The sequence below is a fragment of the Boleophthalmus pectinirostris genome, unplaced genomic scaffold (genome assembly GCF_026225935.1).
Source record: "Boleophthalmus pectinirostris isolate CB_2022bp ecotype Guang Dong unplaced genomic scaffold, ASM2622593v1 HiC_scaffold_21, whole genome shotgun sequence".
NCBI classification, from domain to species: domain Eukaryota; kingdom Metazoa; phylum Chordata; class Actinopteri; order Gobiiformes; family Gobiidae; genus Boleophthalmus; species Boleophthalmus pectinirostris.
In genome coordinates this window covers 1,882,569-1,899,020 of record NW_026571175.1, presented here as the reverse complement: position 1 = coordinate 1,899,020, position 16,452 = coordinate 1,882,569, and the positions used below count along the sequence as shown (strand labels likewise).

The 16,452-nt window shown below is 40.9% G+C and overlaps 1 protein-coding gene across 1 annotated transcript in view; it reads right to left on the bottom strand.

Annotated features, from left to right (window-relative positions):
• LOC110160830 (glutamate receptor ionotropic, kainate 5-like) overlaps positions 1-16,452 on the bottom strand; it is a 229,714-nt gene that overhangs the window by 100,828 nt on the left and 112,434 nt on the right. Inside the window, exons 10-12 of the mRNA XM_055157572.1 lie at positions 14,302-14,467; positions 11,580-11,758; positions 7,120-7,173 (exon numbers count right to left, since the gene is read on the bottom strand). Coding sequence (XP_055013547.1) covers positions 7,120-7,173; positions 11,580-11,758; positions 14,302-14,467 — 399 coding nt within the window. The remainder of the gene's footprint in view (positions 1-7,119; positions 7,174-11,579; positions 11,759-14,301; positions 14,468-16,452) is intronic.

Here is a 16,452-nt window from a genome sequence, read left to right as displayed (position 1 = left end):
CGGAGAGAGGGAAGACGGAGAGAGAGAGAGGGGAGCAGGTCTGGGGGATGGGGTGACAGAGAAAGAGGAGAAGAGGGTAAAGGGTGTGAAGGGGAAAGCGACGAAGAGGGCAAGAGAAAGAGGGGGAGGGTTTGAGAGAAAGAGCAGGGAGAGAGGGAGGAGAGAGAGAGAGAGAGAGAGAGAGAGAGGTGTAGGGGTGTGAGAGAGATGGAAAGAACGGAGGAGGGAGGGATGGAGAGGAGGGGAGCAGATCTGAAGTGAAGAGTGATGGAGAGAGGAGAAGGAGAATCAGGGGAAGAGAGTGGGAGAGAGACAGAGAGAGAGAAGGAGAGGGAGGAGAAAAAGAGAGCAGGGCGCGGGTGCAGCTCGTCCTTCTGTGTCGCCGTTTAAACTGTGACGCACTGAGACCAAGAGTTATTGTCCTCCACACAGAGAGAAAGAGAGAGAAGAGAGAGAGAAGAGAGAGGGGTGGAGAGGAGATAGGTAGAGAGAGAGAAAAGGGGAAGAGAGAGGGGGAGCATGGAATAGAAAGAGAGAGGAGAGAAAGAGAAGAGAGAGAGGGGAGCAGGGGGTGGTTAGAGAGACAGACAAAGACAGAGAGAGAGGGAAAGAGAGAGGGGTGGAGAGAAGAGAGAGAGAGAAGGAAAGAGAGAGGGGTGGAGAGGAGAGAGAGAGAGAGAGAGAGAGAGAGAGAGGGAAAGAGAGAGGGGTGGAGAGGAGAGAGAGAGAGAGAGAGAGAGAGAGAGGGGTGGAGAGGAAAGAGAGAGAGAGAGAAAGAGAGAGGGGTGGAGAGGAGAGAGAGAAGGAAAGAGAGAGAGAGGGGTGGAGAGGAGATAGTTAGAGAGAGAGAAAGAGAAGGGTGAAGAAGAGGGCAGGGAATAGAAAGAGAGAGAGAGAGAAAGAGAAGAGAGAGAGGGGAGCAGGGGGTGGTTAGACAGAGAGAGAGAGAGAGAGGAGGGAAAGAGACAGGGGTGGAGAGGAGACGGAGAGAGAGAGAGATGTATGAGAGAATGACAAGAGGGAGAGAGACAGGGATGGTGTAGTGAGATATCCACTGAACAAGGGATGGGGGAGTATGAGAGCAAAAGAGAGAGAGAGAGAGAGAGAGAGAGAGAGAGAAGGGAGAAGAGAGTGTAGAGAGGAATGAGAGAAACACAGAGGAGAGAATAGAAGTGGGCATAAATGGATAGAGGGAAGAAAGGGTGAGAGAGAGTGTAGAGAGGAATGAGAGAAACAGAGGAGAGAGTAGAAGTGGGGATACAGAGAGAGAGAGGAAGAGAGAGAAATTAAAAGAAGGGAGACAAACAGAGAGGGGAAAGAGAGAGAGAGAGAGAGAGAGAGAGAGAGAGAAGGAGACAGAGAGGAGGGGAGAGAGCAGAGAGAGATAGAAAGAAGGGAGACAGATGGAGGAGGAAAGAAAGGGAGAGAGAGAGAGAGAGGGAAGACAGAGAGAGAGGAGGGAGACAGAGATGGAGGAGGAGAGAGAGAGAGAGAGGAGGGAGACAGAGATGGAGGAGGAGAGAGAGAGAGGGGAGACAGAGAGAGAGGAGGGAGACAGAGATGGAGGAGGAGGAGAGAGAGAGAGGAGGGAGACAGAGATGGAGGAGGAGGAGAGGGGAGATGATAATTTGGAGCAGAGCAGACAGGACGAGACAAGGACAGAGGAGACAAGGACAGAGGAGGCAGGAGACAGGACATGACCCAGAATCCTCCGAGGACAAGTCAGAGGGACCACAGAACGAGGGACCACAAAGACGAGAAAAATGAAAATGTGAAGCCCCCTCCCCCTCCCCCAGTCTGTCCGTCCGCTCGGGACGAGAGAGTGATGTCATTTTACTTTCTGTCGAAAAGATTTACCTGGAACTGACCAGTCATGTCGTTTGAAACAACATGACCCCAGTCTGGGATTTAGTGCTTTTCAGACTCAACAATGTGACGTCATACTCAAGATGTGACGTCATACTCAAGATGTGACGTCATACTCAAGATGTGACGTCATACTCAAGATGTGATGTCATATTTCCTAGATATGACATCATATTTCCAGATGTGACGTCATACTCAAGATGTGACATCATACTCCCAGATGTGACGTCATACTCCTAGATGTGACATCATATTTCCAGATGTGACGTCATACTCAAGATGTGACGTCATACTCAAGATGTGACGTCATACTCAAGATGTGACGTCATACTCAAGATGTGACGTGTGAAGAAGAAGAAGAAGAAGAAGAAGAAGAGGAAGAAAAAGAAAAAGAAGAAATAATATTAAAATGTAGATTAAAAGCATTTCTCAGTCCCAGTGGACAGAGATCGAAGCAGCCTGAGCAGGAAGTCTGTGTGTCCTGTTCAAACGTCTGACAGCCTCAGGAAAGAAGCTGGAGTTCAGCTGAGATGTTCTGGCTTTGGCTTTGATGCTCCTCAGTCTCCTCCCAGAGTGCAGAGGGACAAACAGGTGGTGGGAGGCTCCCCCTTGATCCCGGAGAAGCGTCTCCTGCAGAGCTCCTCGTAAATGTCACTGATGGGCATAAAGTCACATCCAGTGATCTTCTCCTCCGCTCTGACCACACGCTGTAGATGTGTCCTGTCCTGGGCTGAGCAGAGGCTGGACCACACTGTGATGGACTGACTCCACACACTCTCCACATGTGTAAAAAGAGATGAGGGGCCTGGGTCCTAGTCCAGCAGCCATGAGTTTCCTCAAAGGGTCCAGGGTGGGTGGGCCTTCTTCACAGTGCTGGCCGCATTAGTGGAGCAGGTGAGGCCGTCAGTGATGCAGATCCAGATGTTTCCAGGAGGACAGCAGCTCCACTCCTGTGCCCCTGATGAAGAGGAGGGTGAGCAGCTGTTCTTCCTAAAGTCCAGATCAACTCCTTTGTTTTTTTAAAGGATTCAGGGTGTTATACCTGCACCAAGTGACGTCACGCTGGGGGTGTTCTACATGGGTCTCTATTGGTAGAATGTTCAGTAGTTACCATGGCGACACAATGAAGAAAAAAAAAAAAAAAAACATAAAAAGCTTTAAGATAATCTGAAAAGTCTAAAAAAAAAAATGGACTTAAAGATCACATTTGACAGTGTTGCCAGATTGGGTGGGTGCTCTCCCAGCTGGGCTTCTTTTGACTACGTCGGGTGGGGAGGGGAAGCCTGAGGCAGACAGAACATATTTGAGTGATTTTCAACAAGTTTGGGCATTTTTTTTTATTTTCACACCAATCAATGAGATGCACAATAACACAATAACACGAGGAACCGTCTGGGACTTTCACTTCTGTCCAGTCGTATGAAGGTTCGGGCTGTGCACACATTCAGTTCTTCGCTGTATGAGGAGGCAGGTTTTTGTTTGCAGATGTTCCTGCAGAAGTTGAGGTTTTATTAGACCATTGATGATATTTAATGCATGATGAAAACACTGTTCTATGTTTTACTAAAGCTTTTACACAACATGTTTTCTCAATTCTGGCAATATTTTTTATTTTTTTTTTTTAAGCCTACAGATTAAATAAGCTACAAGATTTGTATTTAAATATTAAATGCCTTTTTTCTGTGATAAATGAAAATGCTCTTCTACATTTAACAAGCCCATCAGTGGATGACATACGTTTATTCAAATATTAAATGTTTTCTGTGACAAAATGTTGTTGGGTGTTTTTTTTGTTTTTTCACTAAATCCAGTCTGGCAACACTGGCTTGTGACTCTAATGTTATTCGAGAGTGACTTGTCTAAAAGCACAAATCATCTCATCTGTTGTAGTTCAGCCAAGTCAATTTTTTTATGATCAAACTGTTGAAAAACAAAGCTCAGATTAAAGTCTACACTGCAAAAAAGCTTGGACAAAATTACAGATATAAACACTTGACTAGAAAGTAGTGAAATGATCCATGCAGCAAGATAATTTTACTTGACGACTTAAAATAATCTATAGTTATATAATCTATAGTTAAATAATTAACCTCTAAACTAGAACGAAGTATCTCAGAACTATTAAGTCAATAATAAATCTAAAAACAAGATGAATAACCTGATTTAAGTTTGAAAATCTTGGCCAGATCAGAGAAATGTGCTGAGAAATGCAGACAGAGTAGTGCTTACAGTTAGCGTCACACCCTCAGGGAATGTGGGCAAGTATCAGTTAAGTATCGTCCAACAGAATGTGCTGACATCATCTGAAACACACACACGTACTCGTCCAAACGCTGCACTGTACATGCCCGACAGGAGATTACTTGAACTTTGCGTTGCAACACTAAAACTTCCCCATTGTGAAACAGACGACGATTTATCAGATTGTTCTTGAAGTACAGTGAGTTGTAAAAGCAGTTTTTCGTGTCAAAATGTGAGTGCGCTGTGGGCAGACTGTCGACTGTGAGGAGACAAAGAAATCACAAAAAGACTCCAAAGAGTAAACGTGCTCACCAAAGACTCTTCTGAATTTAAACCAAAGACATTACATTAAAGGTGCACTCTGGAGCTTTTCGGTTAGGGGTCCATCACCTGCTTGTTTCTATGGAGATGTCAGTGCTCTGCCTGGAATGTTCCACAGTGTGACATTAAACAGAATCTGTGTATCATTTGTTCATTTGTTTTTCAATATAAAACCAAAAATAAAATAAAAAAATTCTTCATTATTTGTCCCCAAAACCAAAATGAAAAAACAGATAATGATTCATTTTTTCAGTTTTCGATTTTGTGTTTAAATGAAGAATGGAAAAAACTATAACGGCTGTTTCCCATTTACATGACTTCTGTGACTGCGATGTCGGACTTTTGCACCACGTACGGACTGAACCAGGACTGATCCAGGTCCAGGACCTGAGCGGAACCAGAGTGGACTCCGAGCTTTGACTCCGAGCCTCCGCAGGGTCCGAGCCTCAGCTTCAAGCTCCGGCCCTGACGTGGGCTCTGAGCCTCTAGTCTGGTCCCAGTCTGGTCCAGGTCTTAGTCCCGCTCTGGTCCCACTCTGGTCCCGGTCTGGTCCCGGTCTGGTCCCGGTCTGGTCCCGGTCTGGTCCCGGTCTGGTCCTGGTCTGGGCTCAGTCTCAGTCTGATCTTGGTCTGGTCCCAGTCTGGTCCCGGTCTTGTCCTGCTCTGGTCTCAGTCTCGGTCTGGTCCCGGTCTAGTCCCGGTCTGGTCTTGGTCTCAGTCCTGGTCTTGTTCCAGTCTGGTCCTGTCCATATGCGGTGAAAAAGTCCAACATCGCAGTCACGGAAATCATGTAAACGGGAAACCGTTTTTTCCATTCTTCATTTAAACACAAAATTGAAAACCGAAAAAACAAATCATTATGCGTTTTTTTGTTTTGTTTTGTTTTTTCATTTTGGTTTTGGAGACAAATAATGAAGAAAACTGTTGTTTTTTTTTTCATTTTCTTATTTTTGGTTTTATATTGAAAAACAATATGCTTTACATTTATTCAATTACAGGTGATTTTATAGCTCAAAAATACCTAGACAAAACAACTGAACAGGGTCGCCTCTCCACAGATCTGACCTGTAACTTGATCTGTTTTGGTCTCCATGAAGATAAAAAGGTCTAATGGCACTTTTTAGTTTTTTTTTTTTTTAGAGACAGTACAAACAGTGAAAAACATTAGACATTTTGACTTGACGGAACACGAAGAACATATATCAATGGTTGAAGGGTTGTCAAAACGATAAGAATGGCTTCTGTTCTTTTGATATTTTTAATGTGTGTGTGTGTGTGTGTGTGTGTGAGTGTGTGCATGTGTGTGTGTGTGTGAGTAGGCAAGTTATAAAAACAGAAGAGATGTAAGAGGGTAAGGGTGGGAGGGAAAACAAAATAAATAAATAAAAAAAAACAAATACTTATTCTTGTAATTAATGATAATGATCGTTTTATCGTTCCTTCTCCTTCTCTTCCTTTGCTTTCATAATCCCTTTGTTCCATTGTTAATTATTTATTTGGTTTGTAGTCTTTTTTTTTCTGCCAGATAGTGTCAGTACATGTTATGCTATTTTCTGATCTAATGTAGTTTCCTCTTCACAAACAGACCTTGAGTTGTGTTTTATTTCATTCTCACATGTTTAACACACAAACCCTGCACATTTAGATCTAGAGTTCTTCTCTCAAACTGAAAATACTCATCCTAGTACAGGAAGTGTTTTAAAAAGAATTGTATGGATGAATTCAGCTCTAGAATTGATCTCTATTGAACTAAAGTAAAAGTTCTGCAGCTGTTCACTTGAAAACTACAGCTTCATGACATCACGAGGTGGAACAGGGCATTCTGAGCTGTGGAGACGTAGACAGATTGATAATAAAGCTTTACTCAAACATGTGAATGAATCAAAACGGCAAATATGCCTAATAATATATAAACTTCTAGCAGTAAAAGTACCCGAGTGTGGTGTACTGTGTAGAGGACAGTGTTGGGAAGGTGACTTTTAAAATGTACTCCCCTACAGATTACAGATTACATACACCAAAATGTAGTTTGTAATGTAAACCATTAAATTACTTCAAGTGAGTAACGTAATCTGAATACTTTGGATTACTTTTTGATTTGCTGTAGAGAAGCAAAGATGAGGAAATTGTAACATAAGATGTTTTGTCTGCTAAAAGAAAATTAAATGCCCAGACTTTACTGAACCAAATTAAAAATATTATTGATAGAAGATGAGCAGACACGTCCACACAGCAGGATTTAGTCCTGTTAAATCCTGTTTGAGACATAGTTTAGACCTGGTTTTAGTCCTGGTTTAGACCTGTTTACACCACGTTTAGACCTGGTTTGGGCCTAGTTTAGACCTAGTTTAAACCTGGTTTAGACCTGGTTTAGACCACGTTTAGACCTGGTTTGGATCTGGGTGTAGACCTGGTTTAAACCTGGTTTAGACCTGGTTTAGACCTGGTTTAGTGTCTGGCAATGAGTGGAATTACCAAAAAAAAAAAAAAAAGGGATATCGCCCAAAATGTGAAAACAGGAAAATACCTTTTTGTAATCCATTTATTTCAACCAAGTAACTGTAATCTAATTACCACTCACTGAAACAGTAACTGTAACTGAATACAATTACTCATAATTTGTACTCTGATTACGTAACTCTGGTACATGTAATCTGTTACTCCCCAACACTGGTAGAGCAGCAGGTCTTACCATGGTGGTGAGGATGTACTTGTAGAAGGCCGACATCATGCCCAGCTCCTTCGCCTGAACACAAACACACAAGACAATTACCACGTTTACATGAGAGCTTTAACTTTAACTAGGTTTAAAAAGACCATGTAAACACTTAATTCCTATTGAAAATGATTATTTGGAAGTAAGTGGGTGGTTTATTCCGATTTTAAAGCCAAATGAATTTATTCCTCGATCATGTAAAGGTTTATTCTTCTTAAAAATAATTCTGGTCATTCAGCGCATGCTCCTTGGGTCGTCCTTCTTCATCCACGTTTTTTTTTTTGGATTTGTGAGCAGGATGTGGGAGTGGGCTGAAGTAGAGCAGCCTCACACTCAGTTTGTCTTCTTCCTCCTTCTCCGACGCTCTTCCCTTCTCCTCCTCAGCCGACAGACGTAAAGCGTGATGAGACAATTCTCCAACTGCTGCACAATTATCATCAGAACCACCGCGGAAAAAGTTTGGATCGTGTTTGTGTCCGTGGAGTAACGACAAACCGAGATGTCAGAAAAAGCCAGGAGCAGCTGAAAGTAAATATGTTGGTGTCTCTGTCCAATCAGAACCTTCCCCACTCCCAGACGCTGAACAGAATTAAATAAAGCTACTAAGCCCTGATGAAGACCAGTTAAGGTCGAGACATATTGGCTTTGGCCATTCAAATAAAGGCCTTTTAACTACATTTTTCCTCATGCGATTTTTTACTTTTTCTACTTCTTTGGAGCGCCTGGAGTCTGTTGTGTTTTAGTTTTGATCCTTTTTTCCAAGAGCACCCTCTACCTTCTCCCACTGCTTGGAACACCTGCAGCAAACAGCCACATTTTTGTTCTTTCTGCAAAGTTGATTAAGTGTTTTCCATGTAAACCTCGATTCAGAATGATTCTTTCCATGTAAACTTGAAGGAGATTATTTTAATTCCAAACTGTTTAATTCAGAATTTAAAAAAAAAGTGGCAGATGCCCTCGTGTCCCCATGGGGTCTTCGGCTGTTCGGTAAATTCCGCCTCCTTCAGCTGTTCAGATTGATGGCGTCGTTCTTCACATTAAAATCAGCTCAGAGTTTACGAGGAGCAGGATTAATCTGCGCTGAGACCGGCTCGTTTCAAATCAATAGAATGTATCACCCGGAGCTGGAGGAGTCAGACACGTGTTAGGACCTGGTTTATGGTTCATATCTCTGACGTGATGGACCAATCCACATGAAACAAAACTGACAGAAAGGTACAAAGATGTAAAAATCAGCACATGCTCGTTGGGCGTTGCGTTGCCCTTCTGACGCTATCCGTACGATCCGTCTGAAATCTGGTTTTCAGACCACATCACTACCATTTCCTTAGAAGTGAACTGTGTAACTTTTTGGTTGGAGGTCCAGCACCTGCTTGTTTCTATGGAGATGTCATTTGTTTGCCTGGAATGTTCCACAGTGTGACATTTATTAGGTTTAGGTTTATAAGGTTTATTAGGTTTATCTCTAGTCCTGGTTTAATCCTGGTTTAGTTTTGGTTTAGTTCTAGTTTAGTCTTGGTTTAGTTCTGGATTAGTCCTGGTTTATTCTTGGTTTAATCCTGGTTCACTCTAGTCCTGGCGTAGTCCTGGTTTTAGTCTTGGTATGGTCTTGGTTTAGTCCTGGTTTGGCTCTTTTTAAATCCTGGTTTAGTCTCGGTTTAGTCCTGGTTTAGTTCTGGTTTTAGTCTTGGTATGCTCTTGGTTTAGACCTGGTGTAGTCTTGATTCAGTCCTGGTTTAGTCTTGGATTAATCCTGGTTTAGTCTTGGTTTAATCTTGGTTTAGTTTTGGTTTAGTCATAGTTTTGTTCTGGTTTAGTCTTGGTTTAAGTTCTGGATTAGTCCTGGTTTATTGGTTCTTGGTTTAGTCCTGGTTTATTCCTGGTTTAGTCTTGGTTTAGTATTGGTTTAGTCTTGGTTCACTTTAGTCCTGGTTTTAGTCTTGGTATGGTCTTAGTTTAGTCCTGGTTTGGTTCTTTTTATGTCCTGGTTTAGTCTTGGTTTAGTCCTGGTTTGGTTCTGATTACATCATAGTTACGTTCTGGTTTAGACCAGGCCTCGTTTAGACTTGATTTATTAGTTCTAGTCTTGGTTTACTCCTGGTTGAAGTTCTGGTTAAGTCCTGGTTTAGTCCTTGTCAAGACCTGATTAACTCCTGTTTCAGTCCTGGTTTAGTCTTGGTTTAGTCCTGATGTTGATATTGTTGGTAACAGGTTTGATTGACAGCGTCGCTAAGCGCTCGCTCCTCGCCAAACCAACGGTCAAAGGGACGTTACCTCCACAAGCCTCTCATGACTGAAACTTGGAATTTCAATTATGGAACTCGGCCCAAAATTGAGCTACATGTGACTGAGCTGAACTCTGTGGGCGTCGTCACCCTCCCTCAGTCCACTTCTTCCTACAGTCTGTGGATATTTCTCATGAGGAGCAATGTAATGAAGTACATCTGCCTCTCGCCCCCGTGAGGGAGTGTGGCTTCATCGTAGTCTAGAATCTGAAAAACAAACCGCGTCGAAAAGTGGAGCTCACAAATCCAGGCACAGACAGGAGAACAGATCCTCCGACTTTTAGCGGCAGAACATCCAGGATTTACAGGAAAAACAAAGCGTCACATGTGAAGAGAGATGCAGCGAGAGCAGAGTCTGAGTCTGTGTGAGACTGAGCCCGAGGAGACGCAGTTTAACTGCTTTACCCACATGCGCCTGCACTCACAATATTCCAAATCATACATATTCATTGGACAAAGTTGGCTTGTTTAGTCCTGGTTTATTATTTCCAGGCCTGATTTAGTCCTGGATTAATCCTGGTTTAGTCCTGGTTTAGTCTTGGTTTATTTTTTTGGTTTAGTCTTGGTTCACTTTAGTCCTGGTTTAGTTCCTGATTTGTCCTGTTTAGTCCTGGTTTATTATTTAGGCCTGATTTAGTCTTTAGTCCTTGGATTTAGTCCTGGTTTAGTCTTGGTTTATTTTTTTTTATTTAGTCTTGGTTTCACTTTAGTCTTGGTTTAGTTCTGGTTTAGTCCTGGTTTAGTCCTGGATTTAGTCCTGTTTTTTTTTTATTTTTTATTTCCAGGCCTGATTTAGTCTTAGTCCTGGTTTTGTCCTGGTTTTTGTCTGATTTAGTCCTTGTTTAGTCTTGGTTTATTTTATTTTTTGGTTTAGTCTTGGTTACTTTAGTCTGGTTTAGTTCTGTTTAGTCCTGGTTTAGTCCTGGTTTAGTCCTGATTTGTCCTGTTTAGTCCTGTTTTTTTTTTTTATTTAGGCCTGTTTAGTCTTCAGTCCTGGTTTACTCTCTGGTTTGTCCTGGATTTAGTCCTGATTTAGTCTTGGTTTATTATTTCCAGGTCTGATTTAGTCTTTACTCCTGGTTTAGTACTGATTTAGTCTTTGTTTTAGTCTTGGTTCACTTTAGTCCTTGGTTTAGTTCTTGGTTTTCAGTCTTGGTTTAATCTCTTTGGTTTAGTCTTGGTTTATTGGTTTTTTGGTTTAGTCTTGGTTTAGTCTTGGTTTAGTCTTGGTTTACTCTTGGTTTAGTCTTGGTTTAGTCTTGGTTTAGTCTTGGTTTAGTCTTGGTTTAGTCTTGGTTTAGTCTTGGTTTAGTCTTGGTTTAGTCTTGGTTTAGTCTTGGTTTAGTCTTGGTTTAGTCTTGGTTTAGTCTTGGTTTACTCTTGGTTTAGTCTTGGTTTAGTCTTGGTTCAGCCTGGGATCACTTTAGTCCTGGTGTACATCCTGGTTTTACTCTTGATATGGTCTTGGTTTATCCTGGTCTAGTCTCAGTTTTGTCCAGGTTTAGTCCTGGTTTGTTAGTTTTAGTCATGAGTTAGTCTTGGTTCTGGTTAAGTCATGGTTAAGTCCTGGTTTAGACCAGGCCTGGTTTAATCTTGGTTTATTAGTTCTCATCCTGGTTTAAGTTCTGGTTAAAGTTCTGGTTTAGTCCTTGACCTGATTAACTCCTGTTTTAGTCCTGGTCTAGTCCTGGTCTAGTCCTGATGTAGTCTTGGTTCAGATATGGTTTCATGTGGTCTCCCTCTACAGACTATTACTACATCTATTGTATTTTAAACAAAAAAATCAAAAATAAAATAAAATAAATAAAAATTGACAGTATAAATTCAGTTCTGTTTAATGAGGGCAGGGACAGATTCACAGTTTTTGAAAGAAATCTCCAAACTTCAGACGTACAAATGTTTCACCTTCTCATTCTTCATTTGGGATCAGTTCCACAAACTCACATTCATCTTTTGTATTAAAGTGTTTGGAGTTGAGTAATGGCACTTTCTGAAGCTGTTGTGACAGAATCATTGACATTGAACTTTGTGCCAGTATTAGTTTCATGTGGAGAGGCCCAGTCATTCCAGAGATATTGTAGGACAGGAGATGCAGGTGTGTAAATGTGTAGGACGGCGTGGGACAGTGTACAGAGTGTGAGGCTGCAGTACCTTTTTTAAGATGCTGTAGGACATAGAAGCGTTGGCGTCGATTATGATGGTGGCCACTTTGTCGTCTCTGATCTCTTTGAGCAGAGGGGTGGGGTCCTGGCTCTCGTCCAGCATCCGCACCGACAGCGTTTCCCGGGAGATCAGGAAGTGCCGCACCAGCTCCTCCAATCGCAGCAGGCCTGACAGGACACAGGAAGTGACACGTGTGAGGCGGGGCATCTGGGGGTCTGGGCTGTGATTCTCCAGGTTCAAGTGGGACTAAACACCTAAACTCTGAACACAGTCACATTTCAATAGATCTGTAGTACCTGGAGTAATAAAGGGGGGAGGGGCGGGTCTGGAGGTATAAGGAGCACTGTGATTGGTCTAACAGGCATCTATGCTTCAAACTCCGCCCCTGCAGACAGGTGTTTGTATCAGAAACACCTGTCTGTGATCAGGGCAGTCCTGAGCGATGTCACATAGTACTTACAATGACAGAGGCCACTGTTGACAGCACAAACCGTTGCCTCCAGTTTCTTTGACCCGAAAGCTGCAGATGTACTCACTAAACTATTATTAGTTTGTATGAAATGAAAACAAAAAAAATCCTTACATTTTTCATCCTCATTACTGTTTATTTTATACGATCATAAATGATCAACTTTGTGCCTACGATAATATTATTATTAGTTTGTACGACTATTAACGAAAACACGTTTCTGCATGTGTATATATATGTGTGTTATGTATATGTGTATAAACATTTATATTGAGTATATGTCCTGATATCTATAATGCGTATATGTATGTGTGTACATATGTGTGTACATAGTGTGTGTACAAGTGTGTGTACATGTGTGTGTACATGTGTGTGTACATATATGTGTACATGTATAATTATGTATGTATGTGTGTGTGTGGATATGTTTTTGTATATATGTGTGTATATTTCTGCATAATGACAGGTAAACACTCCAAAGGTGTTATTAAAAAAAAAAAAAGTGTGAATCACTTGATTATGTAAAACAATTGGTTTAGGACTCTATAAATTGTTGAATTTTGTTGTACTTGGCTCAAACAAATAAATAAATGGAATGAAAATGGAAATCACTAAATATACAAACAAATCACTACGAAGGTTTGATCATGAAGCTGAAACTCCATATTCACAGTTCGGTGGAGAAACCAGTGGATTTAGTGTTTAAAGCTTCTGCACAAACACTGGTTACTACGACAACACAAAGACAAACTTCATCTAATATGCAGTCATGTGTGTGACTCTAACGCTCCGTCCACACTAGTGTGTATTGGAGTCATTTTCATTGTGGGTGCAGTGTTCGTTCACACTAATCCAAATGAAAACGCCTCCAGAGACTGAACGATCTGGTGCTGTCAACTTCAAAATTCATCTGAGTCCAGATCTGATCCAGCACTGTGTGGATGCTTGAAAACCTGATATTCTGATGTAGTTCTGTGCACCGTGAAGTAATTCACCACCAAAACACTAAAAGGCTAGAATATATGTCCATTCATATAGACAAGAATGACCATATTTCCGTGAAAACCCGGACACCTTACCGGGAGTGTGGGATGGGGCCTTGTCATTGAGCTACTCTCACCTCGCAAACCGTACACATGGCCTCCACTTGTCCCGAATGAAAAACAGGGAATTTCTTGTTCAAGTCATTGTTAAATGTGCATTTGTGCTTTGGTATGTTGCATGAGAGATGCTCAATTTAATGGCCCAATGAACGGTAATGAAAACCCAGACATTTCCATCACTTAAAAAAAAAAAAAAAAAAAAAAACAGGACAGGTCTAACGGACATGTCTGGGGAAAAACGGACATTTGGTCACCCTAATATATACGATCTGTGTGTACGACCTGCAGACGTATAATCTCTGAAAAGTTTAAGATGGTCCATCTCCAACCTGACAGAAACACAGAACAGACTCACCATCAGCAGAACACCCCTCTGCCACAGAAAGAACACTCATATTCCACTGAGTCGTGTCGTTTAGTCCGACAGAAGCTGAATCACATCAGCGCACAATAGTGAGCTGTTTTTTGAGCCTTAGTTTAGGCAGATTAACCATGCGGTTTTAAGTTTCGTATCTGTAAAATGTAAACAAATGTGCTCAAATCTGTGTGGATAGAGAAGGATTGCGGACCCAGAAATGACATGTCTGGACGCCGATCATTTCCTGTACGGTGATACGGTGATATGTTTCAGTGTAAATGTAGCCTAAACCTAAAGTATATGACTGTAACTCTGAGCATTTGTGTTAAGAGCACACTGACTAAAGCTGAGCAGACGAGTGCAGAGAAACGTGGAGGTCAAATCAAATGTGTCTGGGAACTGCAGCAGAAACAGGATTTTATGAGTCATTATCTGCAAATGAAACTTTTGAAACTTTCTCTACAAACTCTATTTCACTTAAGGAACTAAAGCTACAGCTGACAGGGACATTTCAATTGTTCCTGTCAAAGAAAATACTGAGAATATCCTGGAGCCTGATGACGCACTGACACTGGGTCTGAGAAACGGATCAGAACCACTCATCCTCTGATCTTAAGGGCTTGACTCAGTCCAGACCAGGTCGATTTCTGTTTTGATCCTGGTCTAGTCCTGGTTCAGTTCTCTTTTTTTTTTTTTTTTTTTTTTTTTTTTTTTTCTGGTTCAGTCCTAGTCTAGTCCTGGTCCAGTCCTGGTCCAGTCCTGGTCCAGTCCTGGTCTTACACTCAGCCTTGGCACAGATGAGGCTGGTGGTGGGCGAGCCGAAGGAGCTGAGCATGGAGGAGAGGGCGTGACTCAGGTCCTCGTTGCTCGGGTACAGAGTGACGGAGGCGAAGCGCAGGTACGGGAGCTTGGGCGTCTCCTCTGGACCAATCTTCACGTGAGGAATCTGACAGAACGACAGCATAAAACACAACCAATTTGAACGGTTTTATTCATATTCCGTTTAAATTAAAATCGGAGAACTTCTTCCTCAGTCATTACGAGTTCTGATTTCTTAGTAGTTCATTTTAAAGTGTTCGGTATGAGGATTTTGATTTGTCCTTTGATTTTTATTTTTATTTTTATTTTTTTCATAAATGTTAGAAGTACATATTATTATTATTATTATTATTATTATTATTATTATTTATTTATTTATTTGTTAATGTATTGTTCGTATTGATATTATTATTATGCCTCTAATATCTGTCCTTTCCATTGGTTATTACCTGGTCCCCGAAAGGTTTATGGACCGATTGTCACCAAATTTGATACGTGGGTCGACCCCCACGCCCGAAAAAAGTTTGGTGACGATCTGAGGTCATTTGAGGTCACACGGGTCAATTGAAAGGTCACGCCATTATAAAGGATCGTCAATTTCAGCAATTTCTGAACCATCTGCGGCCTAAAATATTCACCCAGTCATCACACAAGTTGGCACACACATAACCGGGGTATGGACTGGGCTCCTCATAAACTGCTTCTGTGGTGATGAACTCACCCACCGACGCCTCATGGGAGACCAGGTTGATATCTCTGATTGTTCCATTTAATTGGCCATTTAAAAAGGCCTTTTAAACTCTACTTTTCCTTGTGTGACTTTTACTTTTCTGGAGAGTCTGGATTTTGTTGTGTCCAAAGTTCTGATGATTTTTTCCAAGACCTGTTCCCACTGACTGGAACACCTGCAGCAAACTGACACTTTTTTTTTTTAGTAACACTTTATAATAACTACACCTTATTTAGCCTTAATAAAGCATGAACAAAGGCTTAATTAATAATGATTCACGCTTAGTAACTACTTAATTACTACCTTAATTTGCACTTACTTCCCCTGTGCTGTAAATAGTTACTCATAATTATTTCTTAATTACTCATGAACTAACCATTTGCATGTTTACAAATGTATATTTAAGTTCACATTTGAGCATTTATTAATGATTAGTAAGCCATGAGAGAATGATTTATTAATACACAATACAATGATCATTCAGGCAGCTGTTATCTGTTAGTTAAGTCTTTCTGAGAGCTTTTCTAAAGTGAAGACTAATTATGTTTATTAAGCATTTGTTAAGGTTGGTCAAATTCCAGAGAAACAATAATGCATTACTAGTAAATCATTCTCTCATGGTTTACTAATCATTAATAAATGCTCAAATTTGTACTTAAATATACATTTACAAATGCACACACAAATGGTTAGTTCATGAGTAATTAAGTAAGAAATACTTATGAGTAACTATTTACAGCACAGGTGAATTAAGTGCAAGTTAAGTGCTAATTCAGGTAGTAATTAAGTAGTTACTAAGTATGAATCATTATTAATTAAGTCTTTGTTCATGCTTTATTAAGGCTAAATAAGGTGTAGTTATTATAAAGTGTTACCTTTTTTTAATTCCACATTTACTTTACGTATCGTCGTTGTTCACCACAGTGAGTTTATAAGCACTTTTCACAACGTTCAGAGGCTGTGGCAGTAAAGTATGTTTAAAGCATGCAGCACACACTTCCTGGTTATCAGATAAAACTAGGGCTGGGCAAAAATAAAAAAAATATTAATCACATGAGTTCGAGTGTGATTAATTGTGATTAATCGCATGTTATACGCAAAACCAATTAATGAATTAAAAAGTAGCGTATATCGTCCTTTTATTGGAAATGTAAATGAAAGAACCAAACATTTGTTGTGCAAACAGCATTTCTTTCAGAGTTAAATCCTTAGAGTCTTCAAGGTTTCTGAAGGCTCAAAAATATATATATATATTGAATGCATTTTTGTACTACTAATATATTTTTTTCAATATGTTTTATTCAGTGAGTAATAAACACTACACTAGTAATAATTACTAGATCATTCTTAGAAATGTGGACTGATATTTCTTGGGACACAAA